The sequence below is a fragment of the Dreissena polymorpha genome, chromosome 15, assembly GCF_020536995.1.
Source record: "Dreissena polymorpha isolate Duluth1 chromosome 15, UMN_Dpol_1.0, whole genome shotgun sequence".
NCBI classification, from domain to species: domain Eukaryota; kingdom Metazoa; phylum Mollusca; class Bivalvia; order Myida; family Dreissenidae; genus Dreissena; species Dreissena polymorpha.
Window position 1 is genome coordinate 22544166 of NC_068369.1, and position 13019 is coordinate 22557184.

General features: G+C 39.8%; 1 protein-coding gene across 1 annotated transcript; it reads right to left on the reverse strand.

Annotated features, from left to right (window-relative positions):
* Positions 1-7486: 7486 nt before the first annotated feature.
* On the reverse strand, positions 7487-11290 carry LOC127859610 (uncharacterized protein K02A2.6-like). The gene is made up of 6 exons (XM_052397112.1): positions 11156-11290; positions 10613-10775; positions 9776-10174; positions 9217-9634; positions 7920-8625; positions 7487-7543 (listed from the first exon to the last, which is right to left on the reverse strand). Exons 1-6 carry the CDS (start codon positions 11288-11290, stop codon positions 7487-7489), a joined length of 1878 nt encoding a protein of 625 aa, XP_052253072.1.
* Between the last annotated feature and the right edge of the window lie 1729 nt (positions 11291-13019).

Genomic DNA, 13019 nt, shown 5'->3' on the forward strand with positions numbered 1-13019 from the left:
GTTCACTCTGCCATCAAGTCGCCTAATGTGTCTGTGTTCACTCTGCCATCAAATCACCTAATGTATAATTATATGTTCACTCTGCCATCAAGTCGCCTAATGTGTCTGTGTTCACTCTGCCATCAAGTCGCCTAATGTGTCTGTGTTCACTCTGCCATCAAGTCGCCTAATATGTCTGTGTTCACTCTGCCATCAAGTTGCCTTATGTATAATTATATGTTCACTCTGCCATCAAGTCGCCTAATGTGTCTGTGTTCACTCTGCCATCAAGTCGCCTAATGTGTCTGTGTTCACTCTGCCATCAAGTCGCCTTATGTATAATTATATGTTCACTCTGCCATCAAGTCACCTAATGTGTCTGTGTTCACTCTGCCATCAAGTCGCCTAATGTGTCTGTGTTCACTCTGCCATCAAGTCGCTTAATGTGTCGTGTGTTCACTCTGCCATCAAGTCGCCTAATGTGTCTGTGTTCACTCTGCCATCAAGTCGCCTAATGTGTATAATTATGTTCACTCTGCCATCAAGTCGCCTAATGTGTCTGTGTTCACTCTGCCATCAAGTCGCCTAATGTGTCTGTGTTCACTCTGCCATCAAGTCGCCTAATGTGTCTGTGTTCACTCTGCCATCAAGTCGCCTTATGTATAATTATATGTTCACTCTGCCATCAAGTCGCCTAATGTGTCTGTGTTCACTCTGCCATCAAGTCGCCTAATGTGTCTGTGTTCACTCTGCCATCAAGTCGCCTAATGTGTCTGTGTTCACTCTGCCATCAAGTCGCCTAATGTATAATTATATGTTCACTCTGCCATCAAGTCGCCTAATGTGTCTGTGTTCACTCTGCCATCAAGTCACCTAATGTGTCTGTGTTCACTCTGCCATCAAGTCGCCTAATGTGTCTGTGTTCACTCTGCCATCAAGTCGCCTAATGTGTCTGTGTTCACTCTGCCATCAAGTCGCCTAATGTATAATTATATGTTCACTCTGCCATCAAGTCGCCTAATGTGTCTGTGTTCACTCTGCCATCAAGTCGCCTAATGTGTCTGTGTTCACTCTGCCATCAAGTCGCCTAATGTGTCTGTGTTCACTCTGCCATCAAGTCCCCTAATGTATAATTATATGTTCACTCTGCCATCAAGTCGCCTAATGTGTCTGTGTTCACTCTGCCATCAAGTCACCTAATGTGTCTGTGTTCACTCTGCCATCAAGTCGCCTAATGTATAATTATATGTTCACTCTGCCATCAAGTCGCCTAATGTATATAATTATGTTCACTCTGCCATCAAGTCGCCTAATGTGTCTGTGTTAACTCTGCCATCAAGTCGCCTAATGTGTCTGTGTTAACTCTGCCATCAAGTCGCCTTATGTGTCTGTGTTCACTCTGCCATCAAGTCACCTAATGTGTCTGTGTTCACTCTGCCATCAAGTCGCCTTATGTATAATTATATGTTCACTCTGCCATCAAGTCGCCTAATGTGTCTGTGTTCACTCTGCCATCAAGTCGCCTAATGTGTCTGTGTTCACTCTGCCATCAAGTCGCTTAATGTGTCTGTGTTCACTCTGCCATCAAGTCGCCTTATGTATAATTATATGTTCACTCTGCCATCAAGACGCCTAATGTGTCTGTGTTCACTCTGCCATCAAGTCGCCTAATGTGTCTGTGTTCACTCTGCCATCAAGTCGCCTAATGTATATAATTATGTTCACTCTGCCATCAAGTCACTTAATGTGTCTGTGAACTCTGCCATCAAGTCGCCTAATGTATATAATTATGTTCACTCTGCCATCAAGTCGCTTAATGTGTCTGTGAACTCTGCCATCAAGTCGCCTAATGTATAATTATATGTTCACTCTGCCATCAAGTCGCCTAATGTATATAATTATGTTCACTCTGCCATCAAGTCGCCTAATGTGTCTGTGTTCACTCTGCCATCAAGTCGCCTAATGTGTCTGTGTTCACTCTGCCATCAAGTCGCCTAATGTGTCTGTGTTCACTCTGCCATCAAGTCGCCTAATGTGTCTGTGTTCACTCTGCCATCAAGTCGCCTAATGTATATAATTATGTTCACTCTGCCATCAAGTCGCCTAATGTGTCTGTGTTCACTCTGCCATCAAGTCGCCTAATGTATATAATTATGTTCACTCTGCCATCAAGTCGCCTAATGTGTCTGTGTTCACTCTGCCATCAAGTCGCCTAATGTATAATTATATGTTCACTCTGCCATCAAGTCGCCTAATGTGTCTGTGCTCACTCTGTCATCAAGTCGCCTAATGTGTCTGTGTTCACTCTGCCATCAAGTCGCCTAATGTATATAATTATGTTCACTCTGCCATCAAGTCGCTTAATGTGTCTGTGAACTCTGCCATCAAGTCGCCTAATGTATAATTATATGTTCACTCTGCCATCAAGTCGCCTAATGTATATAATTATGTTCACTCTGCAATCAAGTCGCCTAATGTGTCTGTGTTAACTCTGCCATCAAGTCGCCTAATGTGTCTGTGTTAACTCTGCCATCCATTTGCCTGATGTGTCTGTGTTCACTCTGCCTCCATGCTTCCATATATATCTGTGTTAACTGTGCTACCATATAATCCCATTTCTTATGTTCACTATGCAATCATATCATCCCATATGTCTGTGTGCACTGTGTTACAATATCATCACACATGTCTGTGTTCACAGTGCAACAACATCACCCCATATGTCTGTTTTCACTGTTCAATAATATCATCCCATATGTCTGTGTTCACAGTGCAACCATATCATCCCAAGTGTCTGTGTTCACAGTGCAACCATATCACCCCATATGTCTGTGTTCACAGTTCAAACATATCACCTCATATGTCTTGTGTTCACTGTGTTGCCATATGATCCCATATGTCTGTATTCACAGTGCAACCATATCATCCAAAGTGTCTGTGTTCACAGTGCAACCCTATCACCCAATATGTCTGTGTTCACAGTGCAACCATATAGACTCAAATGTCTGTGTTCACTGCGCAACCATATTGACCCATATGTCTTGTGTTCGCAGTGCAACCATATCAACCCATATGTCTTTGTTCACAGTGCAGCCATATCGACTGGTATGTCTGTTTTGACTGGGTAACTATATCAACCCATTTGTCTGTGTTCACTGTGTTACCATATCGACACGTATGTCTGTGCTCCCTGTGCTACCAAATCAACCCATATGTCTGTGTTCACCTTGCTACCCACCGACCCATATGTCTGTGTTCACTTTGCCTCTATTGTCACATAGTGTTCATGTAAGTTTGTATTCACTGTAAAATAAAAAAATGGTAATAAAAAAGAAGCGACTGTATTTTGTAAAGCAAGGTTCAAGCCTTTATCTGTAGTTGTGTTTCATTTTTATGCCCCCCTTCGAAGAGGGGGTATATTGCTTTGCTCATGTCGGTCTGTCGGTCCGTTCACCAGGTGGTTGTCAGACGATAACTCAAGAACGCTTGTGCCTAGGATCATGAAACTTCATAGGTACATTGATCATGACTCGCAGATGCCCCCTATTGATTTTGAGGTCACTAGGTCAAAGGTCAAGGTCATGGTGACCCGAAATAGTAAAATGGTTTCCGGATGATAACTCAAGAACACTTAGGCCTAGGATCATGAAACTTCATAGGTACATTGATCATGACTCGCAGATGACCCCTATTGATTTTCAGGTCACTAGGTCAAAGGTCAAGGTCACAGTGACCCTAAATAGTAAAAGGGTTTCCGGATGATAACTGAAGAACGCTTATTCCTAGGATCATGAAACTTAATAGGTAGATTGATCATGACTTGCAGATGACCCCTATTGATTTTCAGGTCACTAGGTCAAAGGTCAAGGTCATAGTGACCCGAAATAGTAAAATGGTTTCCGGATGATAACTCAAGAACACTTAGGCCTAGGATCATGAAACTTGATAGGTAGATTGATCATGACTCGCAGATGACCCCTATTGATTTTCAGGTCACTAGGTCAAAGGTCAAGGTCACGATGACCAGAAATAGTAAAATGGTTTCCGGATGATAACTGAAGAACGCTTATTCCTAGAATCATGAAACTTAAAAGATAGATTGATCATGACTCGCAGATGACCCCTATTGATTTTCAGGTCACTAGGTCAAAGGTCAAGGTCACGGTGACCCAAAATAGTAAAATGACGTCCGAATGATAACTCAAGAACGCTTATGGCTAGGATCATGAAACTTCATAGGTACATTGATCATGACTGGCAGATGACCCCTATTGATTTTCAGGTCACTAGATCAAAGGTCAAGGTCACAGTGACAAAAAACATATTCACACAATGGCTGTCACTTCAACGGAGAGCCCATATGGTGGGCATGCATGTTTTACAAACAGCCCTTGTTTTACACTTTAATAGCATCATAAACTTCGTCATTTTTATGTCCCCCACCACTAAAGTGGGGGACATATAGTTTTTGCCCTGTCTGTCTGTCTGTCTGTTTGTGCCAACTTTAATCTTTTGCAATAACTTTTGCTATATTGAAGATAGCAACTTCATATTTGGCGTGCATGTGTATATCATGGAGCTGCACATTTTGAGTCGTAAAAGGTTAAGGTCAAGGTCATCCTTCAAGGTCAAAGGTCAAAAAAACTAAATCAAAGCGGAGCAGAAGGGGACATAGTGTTTCTGACAAACACATTTCTTGTTAGCTTGGCTGTTTTCAGAGAAAATCAGAGGTATTGTCATCGCCAGCTGGTCATGTTGTGTCCTGTCGTCCACCGTCCCCCATAGGCATTGTGCTAAAACCTTAACATCTCAAATCAAAGTGCTTCCACCTAAAACTTTTGAAACTTCATATGTAGATGCACCTTGACGAGTTATACATGCCACATCCATTTTGGGTCACTAGGTCAAGGTCACTGTGACCTCTAAATTTTTACGAGAGGCTGTTTTCGGAGAAAACCCCAGCTATTGTCATAGCCAGCTCGTTGTCTGCTGTCCGCCGTAGGTGTGGTGCTCAAACCTTAACATGTGCCATAACTTTTTAAATATTGAAGATAGCTCCTTGATATTTTGTATGCATGTGTATCTCATGAAGCTACACATTTTGAGTGGTAAAATTTCAAGGTGAACATCATCCAACAAGGTCTAGGGTCGAAAAAACAAAGTCAAGGGAAGTAATAAGCTATAAATGGACATAGTTATCTGACCTGCCCACGTATATATTTTTGTTAAATAAATCAAAGCGGCACAGTAGGCGGCATTGTGTTTCTAACAAACACATTGTGGTAAAAGGTCGTGGTCATCCTCAGGGCTTCCGCTGTCGTTCGCCAAATTCGCCGTTGGCGAAAATTTCGCAAATTCGGCAAATAAAATTCTCGGTTGGCGAAAATGCTCTGCGAAACGTTTTTTGCCTGTCAAGTACCATCCCAGATAGTAAACTCTTTAAACCGTCGACTGTGCGTCAATACAGCATTGTGTTATTAACCAGAAAATTTGATACGCAGTCTGCAGCAACACCGGTCAGAACCGGTCATCGAAACAAAGGAAACTTGCTGATGCATTGTGTACTGGCAGTGACGTCACCATCTATGTATAGAATGCTTGCTGGTGTGAAAATAAAAGGTGTTTTCGAACATCTTATCGGCTAAGATAAACAATAAACACTGATTAAAGACTGCTACCAATTCCAATCAATTTGAGTAATAGCAGTTAGCAAATTATCAACTAAGTCACACAATGAACGTAAGTAAAGAAATTGGTAATTGAATTTAATTTCGTGTAGTTTGTTAATAGTTTGCAATGTTTGTTAAAGATCATAGTCTTAATGTTATGCAATTGTGAATGACGACAGGTTTATGGGAATAGAAGCCTAAACATTTCCAGCAAATATGTCAGAATTGCGTTTGTCATTATGGCAACCTTAGGCAATAAGCGTCCTTTGGACGCTGACGAATGTATTGAATCGCTCTAAAAAAATCAAATCTGACAATAGATCGTTCAAAGATATTTGGCTTTCGAAATTCAAGTGGTTAAATTACAATGCAAAATCCAAAACCATGTATTGCAAAATATGCATACAGTTTCAAAGATCAAATTCATTTAATGTACATCTGGATGTAGCATGTTGAAGAAAAACAACATTTCAAAACATGAAAAATCAAAAGGTTATAAGAATAAAATCAATATAATAATGTACATACATGAATACTTTAAATAATGTTCTTACACCCCTAGACTTTCACGAGGCGGTCCCAAATGCTTGGCTAAAACTTTGGCTACAGTTTCTAAAATTTGGCTACAAAAAAATCCAATTGGCTAAAATGTTAGCTATAGAAATTTTTGAGCCAGGGGAAGCCCTGCATCCTTTACGGTCTACGGTAAAAAATACAGATTTAAGGGAAGTAATAAGCTTTAAAAAGGGAGAAAATTATTCAATATTGAACATAGCCACTTTTTTAATTTGGCATGCATGTGTATCTCATGAAGCTGCACATTTTGAGTGGTGAATCTACAGTCACAGTAGTGGCTTTTAATTATTTGCTACTAAAAATAGACATTTGTTACAGACAATCATTTTCAAGGGAAGTTATTTATATAATTATAAATCTCATATTATATATTTCCTTACCAAGAATTGAAGTTCTTTTCACAGTTACTGTACAGATTTATTATTTTGATTATTTATAACCCAAAGTTTTTTTTTAAATGATATAATTATAATTTCTTTGATGTTCATTACATACCTGTGGACTTATGTCCATTGATACATGATCAACTCTGGCTATGATCTCTATTAAACCACAGGCCTTGGTTGTCAGTGATGTCTGACATGATCATAATTGACTGTGAGACCCTCTCCCCCTACCCCCCCCCCCCCCCCCCCTGGTTGGATGGGAAAAATTCAAGGGAAGTAATAACCTTTAAAGGGAGATGATTTCTATACCTACCAAATGATAAATATAAATTTTATTTCAATGCGGTGTGTTGATTACTTTATTACAAACAGTACAAAAGGGACATAAACCTTATACAACATATAATAGACTGGCTATCGGTTACATTCGGTTACATGCCAATATAACATATATCTATCAACATCCCCCTTCTTTAAAAACAATATTATTAAGATCCATTAACAATATTAATTCAAATGATCAAGACAATGGTTTCAACTCTAAAAATAGTATTAACTTATAAAACTAAGATCACTTAACAATAGTAATCACTCTTAGAACAGTCTAAACATATAAACTTTTACAAACTTGACTAGAATTAAGTGTTCAAACAGTTTGTATTTTACTAACTTGAATAGAATTAAACATGTTCAAACAGTTTGTCATTTCTTGACATTTTAAAACTCTGATCAAATTATCAAGCTGGTAGCTAAAATCTCTTTCCTTAAATCTAATCTTCAGTCTTAGACATATGAAAACTATTCATTGATTTCACACAAAACCCTCAAGACACTGGGGTCTTTGAATGTTTCCGCGGGTCCTTCGGTTGTATCTGCTCAGGCCGGATTCCGAAGCTGCTGTTGGTTCTGATTCAGAGGCTGCTGTTGTGTTGCCTGCTGAAGATGTTGCAGTCATACGAGTAGTTTCATGCGTCTTTGGCGCGCTTTGATTACGAGTTTCAGAATTCATATCGCCATAACGAGGTGGAGATTGCTCGCGAATCTGCACTTAGACTTTTGTCGGACGCATATGAACACAATTTCTGGCATACAGCCCACTTTCTTCACTACGCACGATATATCGATCACCATTTATATTTTCAACTATGCCTTTCTGCCAGGACTTTTTGCTCTGCTTATGGAAATACACTGATTGACCGATTTTTACTTTTGGTTGATCGTGCGCTTTTTGATCAAACCATTTTTTCACAGATTTCTTACGTTTCACTCGTGATTCACAACTTGGCTCTGCTTTCACGCGCGAAGGTACCATGGTGCGAAGCTTTCGATTCATCATCATCTCAGCTGGACTCCTCTTTGTGTCGACACGAGGGGTATTTCGTTGCTCCAGGATCGCCTCCATCGGGTCCGTACGCGACTCGTGGCACTTGATGATCAGTGTCTTTATGGCTTTCACAGCACTCTCAGCTTTACCATTTGATGCTGAGTGGTGGGGCGACGTGATGTGATGCTTTATACCCCACTTCTGTGTAAAGTTACAGAATTCTGTGGACATATACTGGGGTCCACCGTCGGTTATCAGTTCTCTGGGAATTCCGAATCTAGCAAAGTGTTTCTTCATTTTGTCAGTCACTTGCTGACTGGTTGCCGCTGTCAGAAAATCCACTTCGATGAAGCTTGAGTGGTAGTCTACGACGACGAGATATAATCTGTTTTGTATTTGGAACAAGTCGGATCCGACCTTGTCCCAAGGTCCTAGTCCATCACTATGTTGTTTCAACTTTTCCTGTTGAGGGGGAGGTTTTCTGTCCTCACACTGTACACATTTTTTCGTGAACTCTTTCAGTTCTGCTCTCATACCCGACCAGAAGATCGTTCCGCGGGCTCTTCTGTCCATACTATCATAACCTAGATGTGCTTTGTGCAGTCTTTGCAGCATTTCTTTTCTCAGGCATTTTGGAATAACTATTTTTTCACCTTTGAAGATCACTCCATCTTGCACACTGCGAGTATCTCTGAGAGGGTGATATTGTCCGAGTTCAGCACTAATGTAAATTTTTTTCGGCCATCCAGTAATTTTCAAGTGCTAAACTCTTGCATTGACGAATCTTTTTCTGTCGCACGTCTGATTTCCAGAATTTTTGCATCTGGAAACTGGTCAAATGCACCATTTTTGACATTTTGAATGTCCAACCGATCTGCAGTTTAATTTTCCTTTGATTCTGGGTATGCACGACTCGGAGCATCCGTGATCACGAGATCTGAGCCCTTCACAAACTGGAACTCAATGTCATACCTCAGGATTTTTATAATTATATCTTGTAGTCGTTTTGGCGCTTGTCCCAAAGGCTTTTTCAAAATAGTCTCTAATGGTTTATGATAGTTCTGCACTACTACTTTGATTCCAAAGATGTATTGGTCAAATTGCATCAGTCCATATAGAATTGCTAGTGCTTCTTTTTCGATTTGCGCCCATTTTCGCTCAGCGCGGGTTAGAGCACGCAAGGCGAATTCCACAGGATGTCCATCCTGCAGAAGACATGCACCCAGTCCGTGTTGCGATGAGTCCACTTGCAGCACAACATTTTTTTTCAGGATCAAAGTACGCCAAAACTGGGGCGCTCGTGATTTGCTCTTTCACTTTTTCTAAGCTTTCGTCACACTCATTTGTCCATTCCCACTTGGCATCTTTACGCGTTAGTTGATGAATGGGCTCCATGGTCGACGCAAGATCAGGTAGAAATTTGCTCATGTATTGCACTAGTTCGCAGATTTGTCGAACCTCTGTGACATTTTTCGGCTTCGGCATGTTTTGGATTGCTTTCACTTTGTTCTCATCGGGCAGAACACCTTTGTCTGTTATTCTGTGTCCATGAAAGATCACTTCTTTTCCGAACTTTGTCTTTTCTTCATTCAGAATAATGTTCTGTTCTGAGCATCGTTTTGCAAGTGATTTCAGTTTGCGGTCATTGTCTGACTTTGCTGATTGTTCTGTTTCCCCGCAGCCAACAACGATGATATCATCTGCGATCACAAAAATGCCTTCAAGACCGTTCAAAGCTTTGTTTAGCTTTCTCGCAAAGATCTCACTTGATACACATAGCCCAAATGGTAAGCTTGACCATCAGAATCGTCCAAAAGGGGTTATCGTCGTTGTGAGCTTGCTCGACTCTTCATCTAATCGCACATGCCAGAATGCTTCTTTGACTTCCATTTTGGTGAACAACTTTGCCTGGTTGAGATTTGGCACGACCTTATCAAATGTGGTAAGTCTGTACTGCTGTCTTTCCAGCACTTTGTTTAGAGGCTGGGGGTCTAAGCAGATACGCAGGCACCCTGAAGATTTTCGTACCACGGCCATCTGGTTCACCCATTCAGTAGGCTCTTTGACTGGAACAAGAATACCTCTTTCTACAAGCTTGTCAAGTTCTTGTTTCACTTGGCCTTGGATGGCGATTGGTATCTTTCGTGCTGGCAAAACAACTGGTTTGGCATCTTCTTCTACGTAGAGCTTAGCTTCACATAGATCACCAAGATCTTTTTCAACTTCCCCCACAAAGGCACCTGTGTTAATGTTTTATCAGGTTCATTTCTTGCACCAGTTTTCAACCCTAACAGGTTCTGGAAGTCGTTAGGGACAAATGAATCTGACATCATAAATATTGTCGATTTTTGGATTTTTTACAGGAAGTGTCACTTCACCAAGTGGTTTCATCGTCGTTTTGTTCCACATTTTTAGTGTAGATGCGTTACCTTTGACCTGTGATTTGCTCACAAATTTCTGGCTAATCGGGTTGATCTCAGCACCTGTGTCGACTTGAAATTTCACAGTACAGTCATTGCATACTACCATTGTAGCTATTACTCGGGTTCTAGAGTCAAATTGTGCTAACCAGAAGTCATCACTTTCAAGTTCAGCATTTTCAACTTGGACCATGTGAACAGAAGTTCTGCATTTAGCTTGGAAATGATTCATGTGTCCGCATTTGGAACATTTCTTGCCCCATGCAGGGCATTCTTCCTTTTTCGGAGCATGGAGTTTACCGCAGTAATCACACGGCTGTGATTGCGGCTGTGGTTGGTAGCTTGTTTTGTTTCGCACAGTGTTCTTTTTTGGTCTGGCTGTACTTTGCTGTACTTTGTTTACATCTTTGTCTCTTATTTCCTGAACATGTTTCAATGATTGTTCATATGCTCGACATAATTTGACCGCTTCTTTTAAATCAAGCTTGTCTTCTCTTAATAATAGTTCTTGTAATTTACCTGATGTGGTAAATACTATCTTATCATGGATCATTCTGTCAGTGTCCTTGAAGTTGCAGGTTGAGGCTCGTTTTCTTAACTCTGTTAAGAAATTGTCAAATGGCTCTTGGACAGGCATTGACCAGAAACTGTGCGATTCAAGAACTTCATTTTTGCGGGGGTTACAATAGATTTCTATCATTTGTAGGACCTTGACGGGATCGTTTATGTGATCCACGTTGCCTGATCATATATGTCAAGGATATTTGGTCCTGCACAGTGCAGAAGTATTGCGACACGCACCTTAGCGTCCTTTTTGTCAGATCCGGTTGCCGTCATGTAGACTTCGAATTCCCGCTTCCACTTCTTGAAGTTCTCTGTCACATTCCCGTCGGTGACGTTCAGCAAACTAGGCAGTCTGAATGACGATTCTGCCATCTTTCTTCTTGTGTTGATCAATATTCGATAGAAGGTCGGAAACAGTGTCTATTTTTCTGTTTTCTGGCGAGAAAATTCCCACTACACTGCTACCATGTTAATTACTTTATTACGAAGAGTACAAAAGGGACATAAACCTTATACAACATATAATAGACTGGCTACCGGTTACATGCCAATATAACATATATCTATCAACACGGCGCAGTAGGGGGCATTGTGTTTCTGACAAACACATCTCTTGTTGGGTCACTAGGTCAAAGGTCAAGGTCACTATGACCTCTAAAAAAATAAATAAAAAAAATTCTGACAAGCTTTCGCAGCCGAGCGTGGCACCCGTTATGCGGTGCTCTTGTTTAAAAAAATCTGACAAGCTTTCATTTATTTAAAACTGCACCCGCAGCTGAGGGTTGGCACTCATTATGCAGTGCTCTTGTTACATATTTATTATGTTTCAGTGTTTTTCATTTTATTTAAATGTGCAGCCGCACATTTTAGAATGTTAAACAATATTTTTTCATATGAAAGTAAATATTTCAAACTGTTTTAGGTTGCTAATTTTGACTTGTTTGAATGAATACCTGTAAATTGTTTAAAGGCCCAAATCTGTCTTCTGTTTTAAAACTTTTTCAGTAAAAAACATCCCAATTAAAGTTGGCAAGAAAATTTATGGCATGAATTATCAATTCTGAGAAAAATGTTGTGTTTTTTTGTTTATATATATATATATAATGTTTGGTACCCCAAAAAGAATTAGGTGGGCATGGAAAGTTAAAAATATCTAAGATAGCGTAACAAAATATATGTGCCTACACCTGAATAAGCTAGGTTTGTGAAAAAAACTATAAACTATTAATAGTATAAACAAAAATTACCCATGTCCATTCCTGATAATTCATTTAACATACAGTATCAACTATCATTATTTAAATTTATAAGAATCCCTTACGTCTGGGTTGATAAATGTTTGTACTAAATAAAATAATGTCAAAATGCCCATGCAATATCTAAAGCCATATAGAACAAGTATATCAAAGAAGTATAGTGTTACACTTTTCAAATTTAGGGCAGGTTACCATTAATTAAAACTCTTTAGCTGCATAAAAGGCAAAGTGGTTGAGACTTGAGCCTTTAATATTTGAGCCCTGGTGTGATCCACTTTTTCTTTTTAGCTCGACTATTATATATGAAATATATATATTTAGTGGAGCTATCCTACTCACCCCGGCGTCGGCGTTGCCGTTTCCGTTTCGATGATCATGCAAATGTTAAATTTTGCGTACTACCCCAAATGTTTTCAATGTCCCTTGACATATTGCTTTCATATTTTGCATACTTGTTTACAATCATGAGCAGACAACTGTATCAAGCATTTTGACAGAATTATTGCCCCTTTTTTACATAGAATATGCATATTATTGATAAATCTATGTTAAAGTTTGCGTTCTACCCCAAATATTTCCTATGTCCTTTGACATTTTGCTTTTATATTTTGCATACGTGTTAACCAACATGACCCCAACCTATAAACAAGAGCAGACCATTTTATTTCCGACTTTTACTATTTCACATCAGCATCAGTATCTGTAGTATATAATGACCCTCTAAATTGAAATGAACATCAAAATTTCAAAACACATACTTTATTTTAGCTTGATTGCATAGAAAGCCTTACGCTTATTTGAAATGCTCTATAGAGTCCTTTTCCTGGAACTAGAACCAGTAGAGA

Excerpts from the sequence above, each read along its gene's own strand:
- LOC127859610 (XM_052397112.1), bottom strand. The coding sequence starts at position 11,290 with ATGGCAGAATCGTCATTCAGACTGCCTAGTTTGCTGAACGTCACCGAC. Across the intron at positions 10,175-10,612 it reads GGAAGAATGCCCTGCATGGG|GTGCCTTTGTGGGGGAAGTT; the intron begins GCAAGAAATGTT and ends ACATTAACACAG. Across the intron at positions 7,544-7,919 it reads ATCGAAAGCTTCGCACCATG|GCAACACAACAGCAGCCTCT; the intron begins GTACCTTCGCGC and ends CATCTTCAGCAG.